Below are 15,980 nucleotides of genomic sequence, written 5' to 3'. Positions count from 1 at the left end.
AAAACACACAAGATGACTACAAAAACAGCCAGAAACCTATAAAATAACAAAAATACAAAAAATAAAATCCATTAAGAAAATGTTTTGTTGGACAGACTATTTTCGTTAAATTTACATTTCCCCATGCTGTTGAAAGTTGCTACAAGCATGATGCGCATCTGCACAGAGCCCCACTGCAACCATGTCACTGTTTTGTAGTTGGTTCCGCTGTCGTGATTGCACAATGTTACGGTAATGTATAAAAAAAATTACAACATATATTATCATTTATTTTGAAATGTGAGACTAATTACAATCATAAAATCAAACTCGTGTTAAAATTTAAGATTTTTGAAACATTGATTTAAGACGTTTGAATGATAATTAAGGCCTTATATTTAGATTCATGAATTTAATGCCTTTTAAGACTTTTTAAGGATCTGTTGGAACCCTGAATTCAGAGATTGAAAATGTAATTGTAATTGATTTCAGGGGTAAAATAATTGGATTGGAAAAAAAGGAAGGTCATCGTAATAATAATTGAGTTGTAATTGAACATGGATAATCGAAAATGTAATTGTAATTGAAAAACGCCAGGAATGCTACATTTGATACTTAGAGTTTACCAAAGAAATCTAAAGTGTAGCGAAATCCAAAAAAAAAAAAAGGCAGCAGCTTTGCTTTTCAAATGTGTCATGGCACCATTTATTTTCGTAAAGTTATGCATGAACCTTACAACTTGACCATTGTACAGTATATGTTGAGCTTCATGACATTAGGGTTTATCAGGCAGTCGGATCAGTACAGCCAACAATTGCAGGAAAGAAGCAGCATTTCTGTCAGGAGCTGACACACACACACGCACGCAGAGAGCATGACCTCTCCGTGTAGCAGATAGAAGGTGGAGGAACAGGGACAAGACGCCCAGAGGCAGATGAGGAAGAACGACATAGCGAGTGTAGGAGGGGTTAAACAGGAATGAAAGCCACTGGGCTTCAAGGAAAAGAAGAGCGATGACACACACACACGGTCACAGAAGAACAAAGTGGGTAGGGGATCACATGGAAAAAAGGAGGGGAAAAAAGACAGTTCAGAGACGAGAAAATGTTGGAAAAGAGGGACGAACGAGTCAGCATAAGAAATGCAACAGGACCAGATCAGAGCCTGATCAGACTCTTCATTCTAGTTAACACCACACCTAGAATTCATTAGGAAATTCTAGACTCCTTTTAAGAGTTGAACTTTTACTCCTTTTTTTTTGTATTTAAACACAACACAATCTATTGATGACCAGTGCAACTCTGGTCTCTATCAGTCTGAATAATGTCCCACTGGTGTTTGTGTGCTGGTGTGTGTGTGTGTAGTCGACACTTTACACACCAACCCCGTTTGATCCACGCAGGTTAAGCAGCCAAAAAAGGAAAACACCCATGGACAAAAAGCATGCAAGCAATGTGGGAAACACTTAAAAAAAAAAAAAAAAAAAAAAATGAAAGAAAATAAATACATCTTGGGATTTAAAAAAAAAAATCTTAATACATTATCTTAAAATTTTCCTTTCTTGTTTTTTGTGTTTCATATATATATGTTCTAAACACACATCTTTGTACATTTTGGTATAAGTTCTCTTTCTCACAGGGAGTTCAGGGGGAGGAACAGTGTGTTAAAGGGGGGAGTCGGAGCTTGGGGGAGGGAAAGGGCAATCCCACTGCCCTGATTGCCTTGTGCTAAGGGGGGGGGGGGGGTTTGAATTGGAGGGGAACCAGTGGAGCAGTGATGCAAAGACAATGTTTGCGCACACCAAAGTCTCTCCTTTGCTGTGGGTGGTGATGTGGGCAGTGATGATGGGGGGGTTGGGGGGCTCAGCAGTGAGAGGACAAGCTTATAGGACGTCCAGAAAAGTCCAGGGCACGAGAAGCAGGAAGAGACAGAGTCGGTGCTTCGTCTTTGGATGAAGAGCCAAAAAGCTGCTGCACTGACTTCCATTATCTCTTATCTGGGGATGAAAAGTGAAAGATGTAGAATTAGATCAGGTACAGACAGTCCTGCTGTGCTTTGTGTACTCAGGACCAGAGGATTAACGTCGGATACCATTGCTTCCTTCTGCCGACTTTTCAGGTCTCTGGCGCGTTAGATTATTGTACTTAGCCTCAACGTCCTGAAAGAGAAACATACTTTAACAGCAGATCACAAACATAGAGCAGTGTGACCCTGGATTTCCACTGGATGCGCATCTGCTCAGAAACGTCTCCGCTGCGTAACTGCAGCGCAATCTTCAGTCCGTCATCCCCACAGCCTCCAGTTTTGCTGCGTGTCTGTGGCAACAAGGACTGAGACAATCCCGGTAATTCACATGTACTTGCGCAATAAATACTGTATATAGACTGTATGTGATTCAACCATGGATAAATGCAATATTTATTGTTGAATACGATTTCAAAAGTGCTCGAATCGGGCCAACCATGGTATCAACAGAAAGGTCTGGTTCCACCCCCACCCCCGGTCCGAATATGTGCTTGGTTTTTGGGTAGAATCCGAGTTGTGGCCGTTAGAGCCAAAAAGCACAATTTTTCAGGGCGAAAAAAAAAGTCTTCATTGTTTTGAAATTGCGGTATCAGCAGACAGGTTTTATTCCTGAGTCCGAATGTGTGCTGGGTTTTTGGATAAAGTCCGAAATGGGCCCGCTGGAGGCCCCAGAAAGTGGGTGTTTTCCTCTACCAGGGGTAACCTCGATCAATGGATGGAATTACCATCCGCCTTGAACACGGAGTATTTTATTTTGAAAAAAATCCAGATATTTTATTCTGCGTCGATGCACTAATTCCTGTTGCACACAGGCTTATTGTTGTTAAAATTTTGCAGCACACATCCAGCGTCTGGCAAAAACAGAAGGGCTGAGTATTTGCTGTCAAGGACTCTAGCATGCTGCAGCTGTTACGGAGCAGATTACGATGCGGTGGAAATTGGGGGTAAGTGAGAGGACACCCGCTGGGCACCTTTAGATAGTTGAGATTGGCCTGAAGGTTCCGGAGGTGAGACAGGACCTGTCTGCTGAAGGAGGAGAGGCTTCCAGCCTGAGACGTTGAGGAAAATCTCAAATTGATGCCAGAATCTGCAGCACAGCCGTGTGAGGAGCTCAACTGCTTCCTGGTGGTTGATGCCAGGATGTCGTCATCTGTGCTACTCTCCCCTGGGCCACCATAGTTCTCCAGCACTAAATATCCTGCTGAGAAAAGCCAAGGGAAGAACCTAAATGTGAACGCTGTAAATCACACATGCCACTGATTTGACGACATTTATGACGTACTGTGTAGAACTCCGGGAACAACTTTTAAAACCATAATAAATGATATTATTTAATTGCAAAAAAAGGCTGTACAATTGATAAACAAAGCAGGGTATTATGGCCACACACATTCATTATTTGTTAAATCAAATCTTATGAAATTGAAATATATTGTTTATTATACATTAACACATAATGATCAAAGCAAAAATAAATGCTCTTCAGGAAGGCATTCAAAAATACAGGCCAGCAAATACAGCCTAGGAAATCAATCTATGTTTAAAACAAAGATATCTGTCTGTTCTCAGGGTTAAATTGTGCAATAATTTGTGACAATATTCAATTTCAAAAACTAAATTTTACAATATATTTTAGAGTTATGTGAAGCAGTAAAAATGTTTCTTTGTGTTATTTGTTAAATGTTGTATATAAAAGAAAGTACATGTGTATATGGTATATATATTTTATTTTTTTGCATTATTTGAAAAAAGGCAACTCAAATGTACTTGTTAAATGCTTGTATTTCTTTTGTGTGTATTATTGAAAAAGGTAACTTGAAAGTTATGATTTATGTTTGGCATATCAGCATTTTCTCTTCTGCCTCTTTCAGTCTTGTTATATGTTTTGAAATTGTGATTTATGTTTGAATATATTTTTGTGAGACTGAAACTGAAAGATAAGGCTTCAGTACAGTACAGCATGAAATGAACTGTTTGTCAAGCTGTCCAAACTCTCTCACCATAATCTTCCGGGGAGTCAAAGAAGCCGGTGTCCCCTGAGCCCAGGTCCTGAGCCAAGTCCTCCGTCTGGGAGCTGGTCTTATCAGAGCCGTTGTGGACCATGACCCGAGCCCGACTGTCTATAGGCGTACGCAGAGATGTGGTGCGGAGGAGTCGGCTGCCTGTGGAACGCTTGCTTTGCTGTGCAGCCTCCTGGGACATCAGCTGGGTCACCAGCACCTGCTTCAATGCAGCCACTGAGAGACAGACATCAACAGATTCATGTGGAAGTTAAAAACACAAAGATGCTAACATGCTTTTTCTAATCTACTATAAGGGGTGTAACAATTCCTTTTTAGCAACAATTCCAGTCGAATCACGATTCATTGTTGCCGATTCGATTCAGGGACGACATTGCGTAATTTAACGATTCGATCCAAAACATTTGAGTAACAATTCAACCAGTGTGACTGAAATAAATACCTGAATACTGTACAGTACAGGTGGATATTTCTTGTAAAGGAATCATTTAAAAATGTATTATGGACCTAAACAAGCAAGTAAACAACATTCAATGGCACATGTATTCACTTTTTATTTGAATAAAGTCTAACCAACACTTCGGTTTAAATTAACAGGAGGTTAACTTTTCTGATTTCATTTTCAAAACTCAGTACGTTTTCAATAAAAATACATATTTAGGTTTAGCTGACTCTTCTGTTTGGTTCTTTCAACATGAAAGTAATAGGGCTGGGACGATACCCTTTTGTCCTCATTTGATTTTCATTTTGATAGCGCTTTGAGATTACTTTTGTTGTAATTTGCGCTATATAAATAAAGTTGAATTGAACTGAATTTTAATCCTTATTCTTGGGTGCTGATAGTCAACTGAAACTTTTAATGTTCATCAAGCCAGTGTTTGGGAGTGTCAAGGTTTTTGTGTAGGAACAGCAGCTGGTCAACATGCTCATAGTTAAATAATACAATATTAATCTAAAAAATAAAGTGCAACCTGGATCTGTTCAGGCTAAATGAGCAGTGGTTGAACCTGATACTTTTGGTTTTACTATCATGGTTATCATGAGGCTTCTGCAGAGATAATGCTCACACGCTAATGCTACATGTGGACTCAAAGGTGGATTGATCCATTTCTCGCTCGCTGGTTCTTCCGTTTTGTTTGCGCACCGCGTGACGTCACAAACATTAATGTCTTTAATATTAAAAGCACTTTTAAAACACATCCATATAAAGTCTGCCGTGCTTAAATGTAATGAGATATATTCTTGTATCAATACAATCAATTGATTACCTTTTAAAACGATTTAAGATCGAATAATTCCATCCGGAAGGCCAACTTGCCGAGCACAGATCAATTTAGATGGATCGTAGGACTATAAATCAATTTGTCAATCTAATGGATGATTCTTTGCACCCTTTTAATCTACTCTACATTTGACTCTTACATGTTTTCAGTGCTTCGTCGGCCTTAGAAGGAAAGACGTTGAAGGAGTCACTGTCTTGGCTCTCGTCGGCCACGTGATAAGAAAGCTCTCGGTCCACGAAACCTTCCTCCCCCTCTTCATCTTCTTCTGTCTTCACTCCCTCGAAGGGATTACCACCAGACAAAGAACTCTGCAACGCATTCCTGGAGGCCAGACTGCTTTCTTTATCTACGAGGGAGTAATTATAGTTATCAGACGAGGTATTACTAGAAAATGGATCGTGAACAATTATTTGGGATGAATGTTTCATGAATGGATCAAAGTGTCTCCACTAACCTGTGGACTGTGTGCTGCCAGTGGAAGAGCGGTCAGGGTCTCGGCTCAGTCTGGAAACACCCGCTGTGATAATCTCTACTCCGTCTCTGTCTCTACTGACACACAGTACGGTTTGGTGTTATTACGTACAACCTCAAGAAAAACCTCCTGAAACGTGATCCGACTGAATATGAGAGAGTAACATACTCAGTCTGAGGTAACGGTATGATGCTGTGCGGCTTGACTTTCATTGCCTCCGCTCTCTGGGTGATTAGACGCTGCCATCTTGAACAGGAGTGAAATGTTAACAGTCAATGTAATGATTGAAAGAGTGGGAGTTACAGTGACTGAACCAATCACAGCTGTTCTTACGTTCGCTGATCAGAGACTGTGGGTGCCATTAGCTCGTAGATTTGCGCCCCGTTGTCTGACATGGAGAGAACGAAGAAGGACTTGTTGTCTGGAAGAGAGGGTGAACACAGGGTGAATATAGGGTGAACACAGGGTGAACATAGGGTGAATATAGAGTGAATATAGAGTGAACAGAGGGTGAGTATAGGGTAAACACCGGGTGAATATAGAGTGAACACAGGGTGAATATAGGGTGAACACAGGGTGAACACAGGGTGAATATAGGGTGAATATAGGGTGAATATAAGGTAAACACAGGGTGAATATAGGGTGAATATAGGGTGAATATAAGGTAAACACCGGGTGAATATAGGGTGAACACAGGGCGAACACAGGGTGAATATAGGGTGAATATAGGGTGAACACCGGGTGAATATAGGGTGAACACAGGGTGAACACAGGGTGAATATAGGGTGAACACAGGGTGAATATAGGGTGAATATAGGGTGAACACAGGGTGAATATAGGGTGAACACAGGGTGAATATAGGGTGAATATAGGGTGAACACAGGGTGAATATAGGGTGAACACAGGGTGAATATAGGGTGAACACAGGGTGAATATAGGGTGAATATAGGGTGAATATAGGGTGAACATAGGGTGAACACAGGATGAATATAGGGTGAATATAGGGTGAACACAGGGTGGATATAGGGTGAATATAGGGTGAACACAGGGTGAACACAGGGTGAATATAGGGTGAACACAGGGTGAATATAGGGTGAATATAGGGTGAATATAGGGTGAACATAGGGTGAACATAGGGTGAACACAGGATGAATATAGGGTGAATATAGGGTGAACACAGGGTGGATATAGGGTGAATATAGGGTGAACACAGGGTGAACACAGGGTGAATATAGGCTGAATATAGGGTGAACACAGGGTGGATATAGGGTGAACACAGGGTGAACACAGGGTGAACACAGGGTGAAAATAGGGTGAAAATAGGGTGAATGTAGGGTGAACATAGGGTGAACATAGGGTGAATATAGGGTACCATTTCAAAAATAATTTTATGCCAGGGGTACAAGTGCTGGTCATATAATTAGAATATCATGAAAAAGTTAATTTATTTCAGTAATTCAATTCAAAAAGTGAAACTTGTGTAATGTATACATTCATTTCACACAGACTGACATATTTCAAATGTTTTTTTCTTTTAATGATGATTATAACTGACAACTAATGAAAGCCCCAAATTGAGTATCTTAGAAAATTAGAATATTGTGGAGAGGTTCATTATTGAAAACACCTGATGCCCTGCAAAGGCTTTTAAATAGTGTCTCAGTCTAGTTCTGTAGACTACACAATCATAGGGAAGACTGCTGACCTGACAATTGCCCAAAAGATGACCAATGACACCTTGCACAAGGAGGGCAAGACACAAAAGGTAATCGCTAAAGAACCACCATGCACAGACGTATGCAAGACATGGGTTTCAGCTGTCGCATTCCTTGTGTCAAGCTTCTGAACAAGAGACAGCGTCAGAAGCGTCTCGCCTGGGCTAAAGACAAAAAGGACTGGACTGCTGCTGAGTGGTCCAAAGTTATGTTCTCTGACATTTTGCATGTCCTTTGGAAATCAAGGTCCCAGAGTCTGGAGGAAGAGAGAAGAGGCACAGAATCCACATTGCTTGAGGTTGAGTGTAAAGTTTCCATAGTCAGTGATGGTTTGGGGTGCCATGTCATGTGCTGGTCCACTGTCTCCATAGGTCCAAGGTCAACGCAGTCATCTACCAGGAAGTTTTAGAGCACTTCATGCTACCTGCTGCTGACCAACTTTATGAAAATGCAAATTTCATTTTCCAACAGGACTTGGTACCTGCACACAGTGCCAAAGCTACCAGTACCTGGTTTAAGGAGCATGGTATCCCTGTTCTTGATTGGCCAGCAAAATGGCCTGACCATAACCCCATATAAAATATATGGGGTTTTGTGAAGACGAAGATGTGAGACGCCAGACCCAACAATGCAGAAGAGCTGAAAGGCCACTATCAGAGCAACCTGCGCTCTCATAACTCCTGAGCAGTGCCACATACTGATCGACTCCATGCCATTGAATGGAATTACTGAAATAAGTCAACTTTTTCATGATATTCTAATTTTATGACCAGCACCTGTATACTGACAGAAAAAAGGCTCAGACGCCCACACCAAAAACATTAAAACCTATATTTTCATGTAAAGGAAGCCTAACGAGGTAACAAAGAGATGAAAAACAAATTAGATGAGATAACATATTTTTTGTATATTCTAAAGCTGATTTAAGACACAAAACAGACCTGTCATCATAAGAGATGTTAACGGAAAGCTGACACAAGAGGAAGGTTACGTTTTATGGGCTTATTTATTTATGGCTTAGTAATTGTGATTAATTGTAATTGAAAGGTAGTAATTGAGAACGTAATTGTAATGCTATCATAATTGAGTTGTAATTGAAAGTGGACAATTGAAGACATAATTATAATTTAAAAATGTAGTTGATCCAGACCCAGACAATAACTCACTGTTGATGAGCTTCTCTCAGGCTTGTGTGTGGACTAACCTGTGGCCACGGAGCGTACCAGCACAGAATTCAGTTTGATGATGGGACTAAAGATATGTTTGGTGTCGGCGGTGCCTGCCAGGTTTTTGCTGTGACACTTGAGTATGAGACGCTCGTCTTGTTTCTGTAGCAAAACCAGGATGTCCTCCAGGAGCAGGGTGTACAACTCTGAACAGCAAGAAGGGGGCAGAGAGGGGGGGGGCATGTTAAACATGAGCAGGGAAGTCCTGAGTGTACGAGAACACATATCTAAGTGCTTTTTCTTACCAATGGTTTTGTCTTTGTTCACTTTCCATGACAGCGGACCCTCATGAACCAATGATCTCTTGGTTAGATCCAGATTCTAAAGGAAATAAGATGAAAGGAAAATCAAACACATTTTCTACTTTTCTTTGAATCAAATACATGTTTGCCTCAAACATACGGCCAGAGGTAAAAGTAATGGATTACAAGTACGCATGTTACTGTAATTGAGTTGGTTTTATGCATACTTTTTTTAGTACAGTTCTAAATCAGTAATTTTACTTGCACTTAAGTGAGTTTTAAAAGAAGTAAAGTAATTCATTACATTTTTACACCCAATCGTTAGTGAGTAAATTATTGTTTTTTGTTTTAAAATGATTAATGGACATTGTGAAACTACAAAAAATTAAATGACCAGAAAACAATCAAATGCATCACATCATAGCCGACCAACCAAATTAAACGTAATGCACCACGCTAAAACAGCATTGAAAGCTGATTAATTTTAAGTTTTAGAGTTAATACAAATCATTTTCTTTATTTTGAATTAAATTAATTGGTGTTATTTTATTTAAAGAATAACCAAACCCCAAAACCACTTTTTTTCTGCTGAATACAAATGTATTTGGGTATGAAGTTGTTCTGTTGATTGATCCTGGTCTAACTCTCAACATTTTAGTCAAAGTATTTCAATTTTGGATATTTTGTTGAAAAAGTCAGGTCAGGAGAAAGCAGGGGTTCAGTTACTCTTTTAATACATTTTCTACTTTTCTTTGAATGATACACCTTGATCTCAAACATATGGATGTAAAGATAACTGACCCTGAGTTCCAGGATCAGGGGGTTGTCTGCCTGCTTCAGAGAGGAGAGGTCCAATCGTCTCTGGTAGTCTTCCAACCGCTAGAAAAGGGAATGGGAGAATCAGAGAGGGTAAAAACTGTATAAGTAAGGGCTTTTTAGGAAGAAGCCTGTGCCTTGGGAGCAGAGAAGTTAGTAAAAAATCTAAAATGGAAAAGCAGGGAAAAAGGTAGAGCTTAGAATAAGAATGAGGAAAAGGAAGAAGTAAATCTTAAGGGTGGCATAAAATTAAAAAAAACAAAAATTTAAAATGGTACCTGCTTGTCCTCAGATTCCTTCACAGCCTGGTTGACGTGACTGAGGATTTTTCTGCAGCAGTCGGCGGCCTGTTTCACTTTGTCCTTCTCTACTGTATCATCTGAAAGGTTTTAGACAATTCCCGCAATAAGACAACACTTTTCCAGGGAACTGTCGGACAAATTGATATTTCCTCTGTCCGTTTATGCACAATGGAGAGGGTAGGGGAGGTCATGGCCCATCATGGCTGGTAATTGTTTATTCTTAATCCCACTCTGAGTAAGTGGGATTGAAAAAAGCAAAGAGAAAACGATCAAAACATCAACTCTTCATTAGTCTGTAATTACATAATAGCTGGCATGGTGTCATGAGGAGTGAGTCCTCCTTTGGCTCATTTTTAAACCCTTACTTTCTACCTTAAGGGCTTTTTTCCACTATTGTCAATTTAATTTCGCAATGTATTATCGCATTTCATTTTGTGATTAATTAACAGTCTAGCAGGTCATTGATTTGAGGACAATCCTCGAGAAAGATTGGTGTGGGAACAAAGGAACTCAACCTAAGTGATTTTCATGTGATGTCCAAAGTAGATATTAACAAGTGTTAAAGCTAATAAATGATGCCATAAAGAGTGACTTGCTGGATGAAAAAGAATCAGCATGCCATTGAAACATTATCTGAAGGTTTTTGTACTAACATTCTGCCGTGGCAAAAAGACATAACGTTTTTCTCAAGCAATAAGTTTCTAAAATTGTGACAGCTTTTCAGGAAAACTCAACTTTTTCCTCATTAAACAAAAAGCTGCCAAACAGGAGCTTCCTAGAATTTTCCAAACTAGAACAATTTATTTGTGATTTGCAAAATGATTGGCTCTCACATATGTATAGTATAGAACCAAAATCAAAGTATGAACTGACATGACATCATGGGAATTAAATTGTGTTTTTAATCATGCTTTGCTTTTGTTTTTATTTGCCCATACAAACATGCAGTTGCTGCTTTTATAATAAGTTTTTAAAACCCTGCATTTAACTAAAACAACATTTAGGAGAACATCCGATTTGTGCACAGTTGTCCATTTACTTGATTATCCACTTGCAATGACTCTTAGCATCTAGGACTAAACTAAAAGGAAGGGTTTTGCTGCAATAAATTAGGATCTATTTCAAAGAATCAACTCATTATTATAGAGTAAAACATCATCAAAGCTTCACTACTGAATATCTGTCAGGGTAAACAAATGTAAATAAATAAATTTGATAATATCTACCTAACTAAGGTAAGATAGTAATAATTATCTGTGACTATTATTCATTCCCCTTCAGTGACTACTATAGTAAAAAAAAAACCCCAAGGAAAAGGCAGTGGCACATCACCTGTGTACTTGGCGATGTTATCTAGTAGCAGGGGGTACTTTGTGAGCCGTAGCATCTCTACAGGAATGATATCCTTAAGCTGCAGTCGACGACACAGTCTGTTACTCTCTGCCTCCTGCAAAACAAGGTGCACGCTTTAAATTACCTTCAAAAAAGTCGTAAGGAAACCTTTAACTCAAAATGAGTGTTCAGATGATTTATTTAGCACTGTGGTCACACAAAAACAGAGTATTTGTTAAAATAACAATAAAAAAATCTTCAGTAAGTACCTGAACGAAAGAAGTGAACCTGGAGTCTTTCTTCTGTTTGGTTTTGATGATCTCCAAAGCAAAAGGCTGGTTGCTGCAAAACGTCCCCACGGCCAGTTTGATCTTTTCCTCCTCTCCGATGCTGAACTGTGGCCATCAGACAGGACGGAGCAGGGATGGATAGAGGATCAGAGTGGTTGCCATGGATACCTCTAGTATTTAGCCTCTAAAATTATTCTGCTCCAGGAAGGGGGGTCGGAGTTATGGCCTTTGCAGCAGACGCAGCTTAAGTTCCACTGCAGACTAGATCAATGCTCAGTGGCTTCCCTCCTAACTACCTCCCATTAAACCATCACATACTGAGATGTAGCGAGGTCAGGCATATCTGAGCTATTGTCTGACACAACCACTTAATTAGGCACAAGCTTCTACCTCTTCCACTGTGATGAGTCGTATTATTGAGGAAGTGGAAAGATTACAGTGCCAAGATTAATCAGATAGAATCTTTGTGTGGGATTTCTAGTTGAACAAAAAGTCCATCATCGAGTCCAAGTGCATTGGGTGAAATTATAGAATTGAAGCACAGAAATGCAAACCCGAGACAATATCCACTGATTACGTTCTCATTATAAAGCAATTTCGGTTTCACAGTTCAATTCTTTCTGAAAATGATATATTTTACAATTCACATTAGCCTTCATGCAACTTATTCAATACCAGAAATTGTTTAATATATAATACAATTTTGTCCAGAGAATTATACTCACCCAGGAGAGCAAGTCGTCTCCTATCTGATCAATTACTGAAGACTCGTTCCTTCTTCGAACCGCTGCCATTCGTTCAAGTATTGAAACTTAAAATCAAAGGGGAAGTATTATTGGCCAGAGAACCACACAAATGGATTTAAATAACATTAAGAATATACCATTATATGAGGAGGATTACGCTGAAGTGCAAATTAAACAATAGTTTCTGGACTTTCTAGACTTTTTATTACATTAGGTAGTCAACGTTTGTGTGTACCATGCAGCTGCAAGATTTCTTCCAGGTTGCTAAAGATGTTCTTGATGTCAGCGAGAGGCAGGATGGTCTCTTTGGAAAGCTTCTGATAGAAAACATGGTCCAAAACCCTCAGCATCCTCACATGTGCTCGCTCCGTGTAAAACAGCTCTGTGAACACAATGCCTGATGTGAATCCAGGATGGCAGATGATTTGCACACTGAAACGTAATGTGGGCTAAACCCTGGAAAATGCTCTCTGTCATCTTTGAAATTTGACTCCAGATGCACGAAGGGCAAACTTTTAATATTCTCTGAAAAGTTAAATGTGGCTTTAAAACATGCTTCAAACTCAAGGCCCGGGGGCCAAATCCAGCACTTTAGACCATACAATTCGGCCCGCAGGAGAAAGGTAAAAAAAGACAGAAAAAAAATAAAAATACTGTGTAAATTACCAAATAATTCAGTTGTAGATACCTTTTGCCCTAATTCAATTAAACTCCACAATATTTGGAGGATCACAATTTTCCAATGCATTTATCACATGACTGAAGTCATTTTAAATCTCAAATTGTTCAAAGGACTCAATTTTCCTGATATTATTTCATATTTTTTCAAAATAAAATAAAAATCGAGTCACAAAATCAATTAATTTTAAAAGACAAGATTTTGCAGGGACTGCTATCTGTCACTTATTGTTGGGACATCGTTGGCGCCTTACATACTTTATGCATAATTCATAGGTCGAAGTGCAAACTTGGGTAAATTATTGTTGAAATTGTTCAAGATCAAAGTGCTTTATATTTGGCCCCTGAACTAAAATGAGTTCGACACCCCTGCTTTAAAAGATTTGACTTTTATGTAGCAACAGTAGAATTTCCTATTCTATGTTCTTACCATTGATAACTTCCTGTCTTTTAATTTCGTGAGGTCTGAGACCTGCTAAAACTTCCTGTCCCACTAGCTGCTGCCAGTTTGGGGGGTCCTGCTCGGAATCGGTCCCCTGGTCATCCTCACTCTGGACATCTGCACCACCTAATCCCTCAAGCCTGGAAGAACAAACAAAGGTAGATTTTAACTGAGCAATACAATTATTTACTTTAAAAAGAAATATTTTTGGTATTCTCACCTTCTAATGGCTTTTGGTGTTCCCTCGAGAGCTCGACTGGAAATAACAGCATTGTTAGTTGTTATAAAAATATGAGATTTTTGTGTAGAAAGCATTTACGTTCTGCTGCAGTTGTACCTGTCACTTTCTCTGTCATCTTCTTGCAGTTGGTCAAGACTATAAAGGTCAAAGTGCGAAGCAGGAAATGGCCCTAAGCCATCTAAGGAGTCAGTCTGGAGACTGTCACTCAGTCTGGAGGGACCAAAGATCGGAGTTCCACCTGTGAGATGGGAAAGAGGTTTTCACTTTTTCAGCTTGGATAGGTGAAACGTCTTACAAACCAACCAAATAAACTAAAAACAAATATCCTGTTTGAGGAATTCTAGAACAGGGACTGGACAACCCCCCCTAATGCTTACAGCTATCAGCTTCTCTCCCAGTGTCTGAGCTGTAGGTGGCGCTGTTTGGAGATGATGCATTGACAGACATGGAGTGTGTGAGTTCAGAGCCTTCACTTGATTGGCTGCCTCTTAGACGACCAGTCTCTGTGTGCTCGTTGACTCCGAGCGCGGGCTGAGACAGTTGCTTTTGAGGACGGGGTCGACCATCCAGGGCTTTTCCCACTGAATAGTGTTAGAAATGGTGTCAAGTTTGTACAGTTCTTTTACATTTTTAAATTTGTATCTCACTACTCACCTGATGCTGCTTCAATGCGACTGGGTCGACGCTGAGGTCCAAGGATACTTGGAAACCTGTTTTTCTTAACTTTCTCCTCTCCTCCTTCCTTTTCTGTCTTGATACTTTTCTAGTATTGTTTACAAAAAAACAAAAGTAATGTGGGTGAAAATGCGAGAGCGGCAGGGGTCCTGGTGAACGGAGAATATAAAGTACCTTAATCTTGGGCAAAAAGCTGATCCGAACCCGTTTGGATTCCAAATTGCGAGGTTCTTTGACTCTCACTCCAAGGTGCTTCATGTATGTGTAGATAACATACTGCATTGTAGTGCTAAAGTAAAACAACAGTGACAAGAATTGAGTGTGCTGCTTTCTGAATTATGAACCATCTGAGAAGAACTAGGATCCACATTGTGACTAAGACCATATGCCATTGTGATCTTCCTTACACACAATTTCTACACAAACCATCTGGGCTGTGACGTGACCATATGGCATTACCAACAAGATTTTTTTCTTTCACTCACGCGTTTAAATAATTGAATACAAACATTCTGCATTAATTACATGTTTTCTTTCATAGATTGCCAAGGTGCTTAATTTTTACACTATGGTAGACATAGAAAAGGCACTAGGATGACTTCAGTGTTGCTATGCACCTGGTTAAAACAGCAAAGATTAATAAGAAGCAATTCCTGTTTATTCTATGAAAACAAAACCATAAAAAGTGCTTGAAAGATTCAACCTTTAAATGTTATGGTTATGAGAGGTTAATTGATCTATTCATTGAGCTCTGTGCACATGTTTATCAGGAAACACTTTTAAAAAAAAAAAAAAAAAAATCATCATTCTCACCATTTTTCCTCCTCTGTGGGTTGAGTAGTTAACCTGAGGGCAACACACAAAATACAGACAGGGTTAGAACTATAATTAATGCCTGTTGGTGTATCTAAAAAAATATGAGCCGTTTGCATCACCAAAAGCTGACTTACAGGATATCGTCTATCTTAGTAATGATGTTTTCAGCATAAGATCGTTCTCGCTCCAGAGTGACGCGGTCCCTGATTCGCTCCTGGTCCAGTCGGGCCAGCTCTACTTCTGCCACTGTGAGGCCCATACTGCGCTTTTGTCTACATAAACCAACACATCAACCAAGTTTGAGAGACAACAAAGCCTAACCCAAACCACTCAACAAACACCTCAATACTTTTCTAGATGCTGTTTCAGTGTATTTACAATATGAAAACCAAAAAGGATGGAAATGTTGACCTGAAATCCTCCAGGTTTCTCTGAATGTCAGGAAGCAGTGAGTCCTGCAGTGTTTGAACGTGCTGTCGGTTTATTTCCTCTGGGATCAGCTCTGTCCGCCTTCGATCTGCAAACACACACACACTTGAACTAACCTCCAGATATAAAAGGATCACACTTGATTGGTTGCGTCACAGCCAATCAATTCCTTCTAGACCCTCTAAAAGCTGTGTTTCTTAACATAGCAGCCAATAAGGCTGCCAAACAATTTTCATCGATAGAAGAACCA

General features: G+C 39.7%; 1 protein-coding gene across 6 annotated transcripts in view; it reads right to left on the bottom strand.

Moving 5' to 3' along the window:
* Positions 1-658: 658 nt before the first annotated feature.
* The window catches only part of arhgef12a (Rho guanine nucleotide exchange factor (GEF) 12a), a 44,850-nt gene continuing 29,528 nt past the window's right edge, over positions 659-15,980 (bottom strand). For 4 of the 6 annotated variants that reach the window (XM_028464300.1, XM_028464299.1, XM_028464305.1 and 1 more), the window contains 25 exons: positions 15,713-15,818; positions 15,436-15,573; positions 15,299-15,331; positions 14,660-14,774; positions 14,465-14,573; positions 14,188-14,391; positions 13,907-14,048; positions 13,790-13,825; positions 13,558-13,709; positions 12,685-12,831; positions 12,429-12,514; positions 11,683-11,808; positions 11,414-11,528; positions 10,058-10,158; positions 9,765-9,842; positions 8,967-9,042; positions 8,700-8,867; positions 6,114-6,201; positions 5,949-6,026; positions 5,763-5,857; positions 5,448-5,654; positions 4,005-4,241; positions 2,976-3,205; positions 2,071-2,137; positions 659-1,975 (listed from right to left, as the gene is read on the bottom strand). In XM_028464300.1, the coding sequence (XP_028320101.1) occupies positions 1,965-1,975; positions 2,071-2,137; positions 2,976-3,205; positions 4,005-4,241; positions 5,448-5,654; positions 5,763-5,857; positions 5,949-6,026; positions 6,114-6,201; positions 8,700-8,867; positions 8,967-9,042; positions 9,765-9,842; positions 10,058-10,158; positions 11,414-11,528; positions 11,683-11,808; positions 12,429-12,514; positions 12,685-12,831; positions 13,558-13,709; positions 13,790-13,825; positions 13,907-14,048; positions 14,188-14,391; positions 14,465-14,573; positions 14,660-14,774; positions 15,299-15,331; positions 15,436-15,573; positions 15,713-15,818 (2,945 nt within the window). In that variant the 3' untranslated portion in view covers positions 659-1,964. The remainder of the gene's footprint in view (positions 1,976-2,070; positions 2,138-2,975; positions 3,206-4,004; positions 4,242-5,447; positions 5,655-5,762; positions 5,858-5,948; positions 6,027-6,113; positions 6,202-8,699; positions 8,868-8,966; positions 9,043-9,764; positions 9,843-10,057; positions 10,159-11,413; positions 11,529-11,682; positions 11,809-12,428; positions 12,515-12,684; positions 12,832-13,557; positions 13,710-13,789; positions 13,826-13,906; positions 14,049-14,187; positions 14,392-14,464; positions 14,574-14,659; positions 14,775-15,298; positions 15,332-15,435; positions 15,574-15,712; positions 15,819-15,980) is intronic. The other 2 variants (XM_028464301.1, XM_028464302.1) reach the window with 2 other exon arrangements.

This window comes from Gouania willdenowi, chromosome 13 (genome assembly GCF_900634775.1).
Source record: "Gouania willdenowi chromosome 13, fGouWil2.1, whole genome shotgun sequence".
In the NCBI taxonomy this organism is placed as follows: Eukaryota; Metazoa; Chordata; class Actinopteri; order Blenniiformes; family Gobiesocidae; genus Gouania; species Gouania willdenowi.
This window is presented reverse-complemented; position numbering and strand designations above follow the sequence as displayed.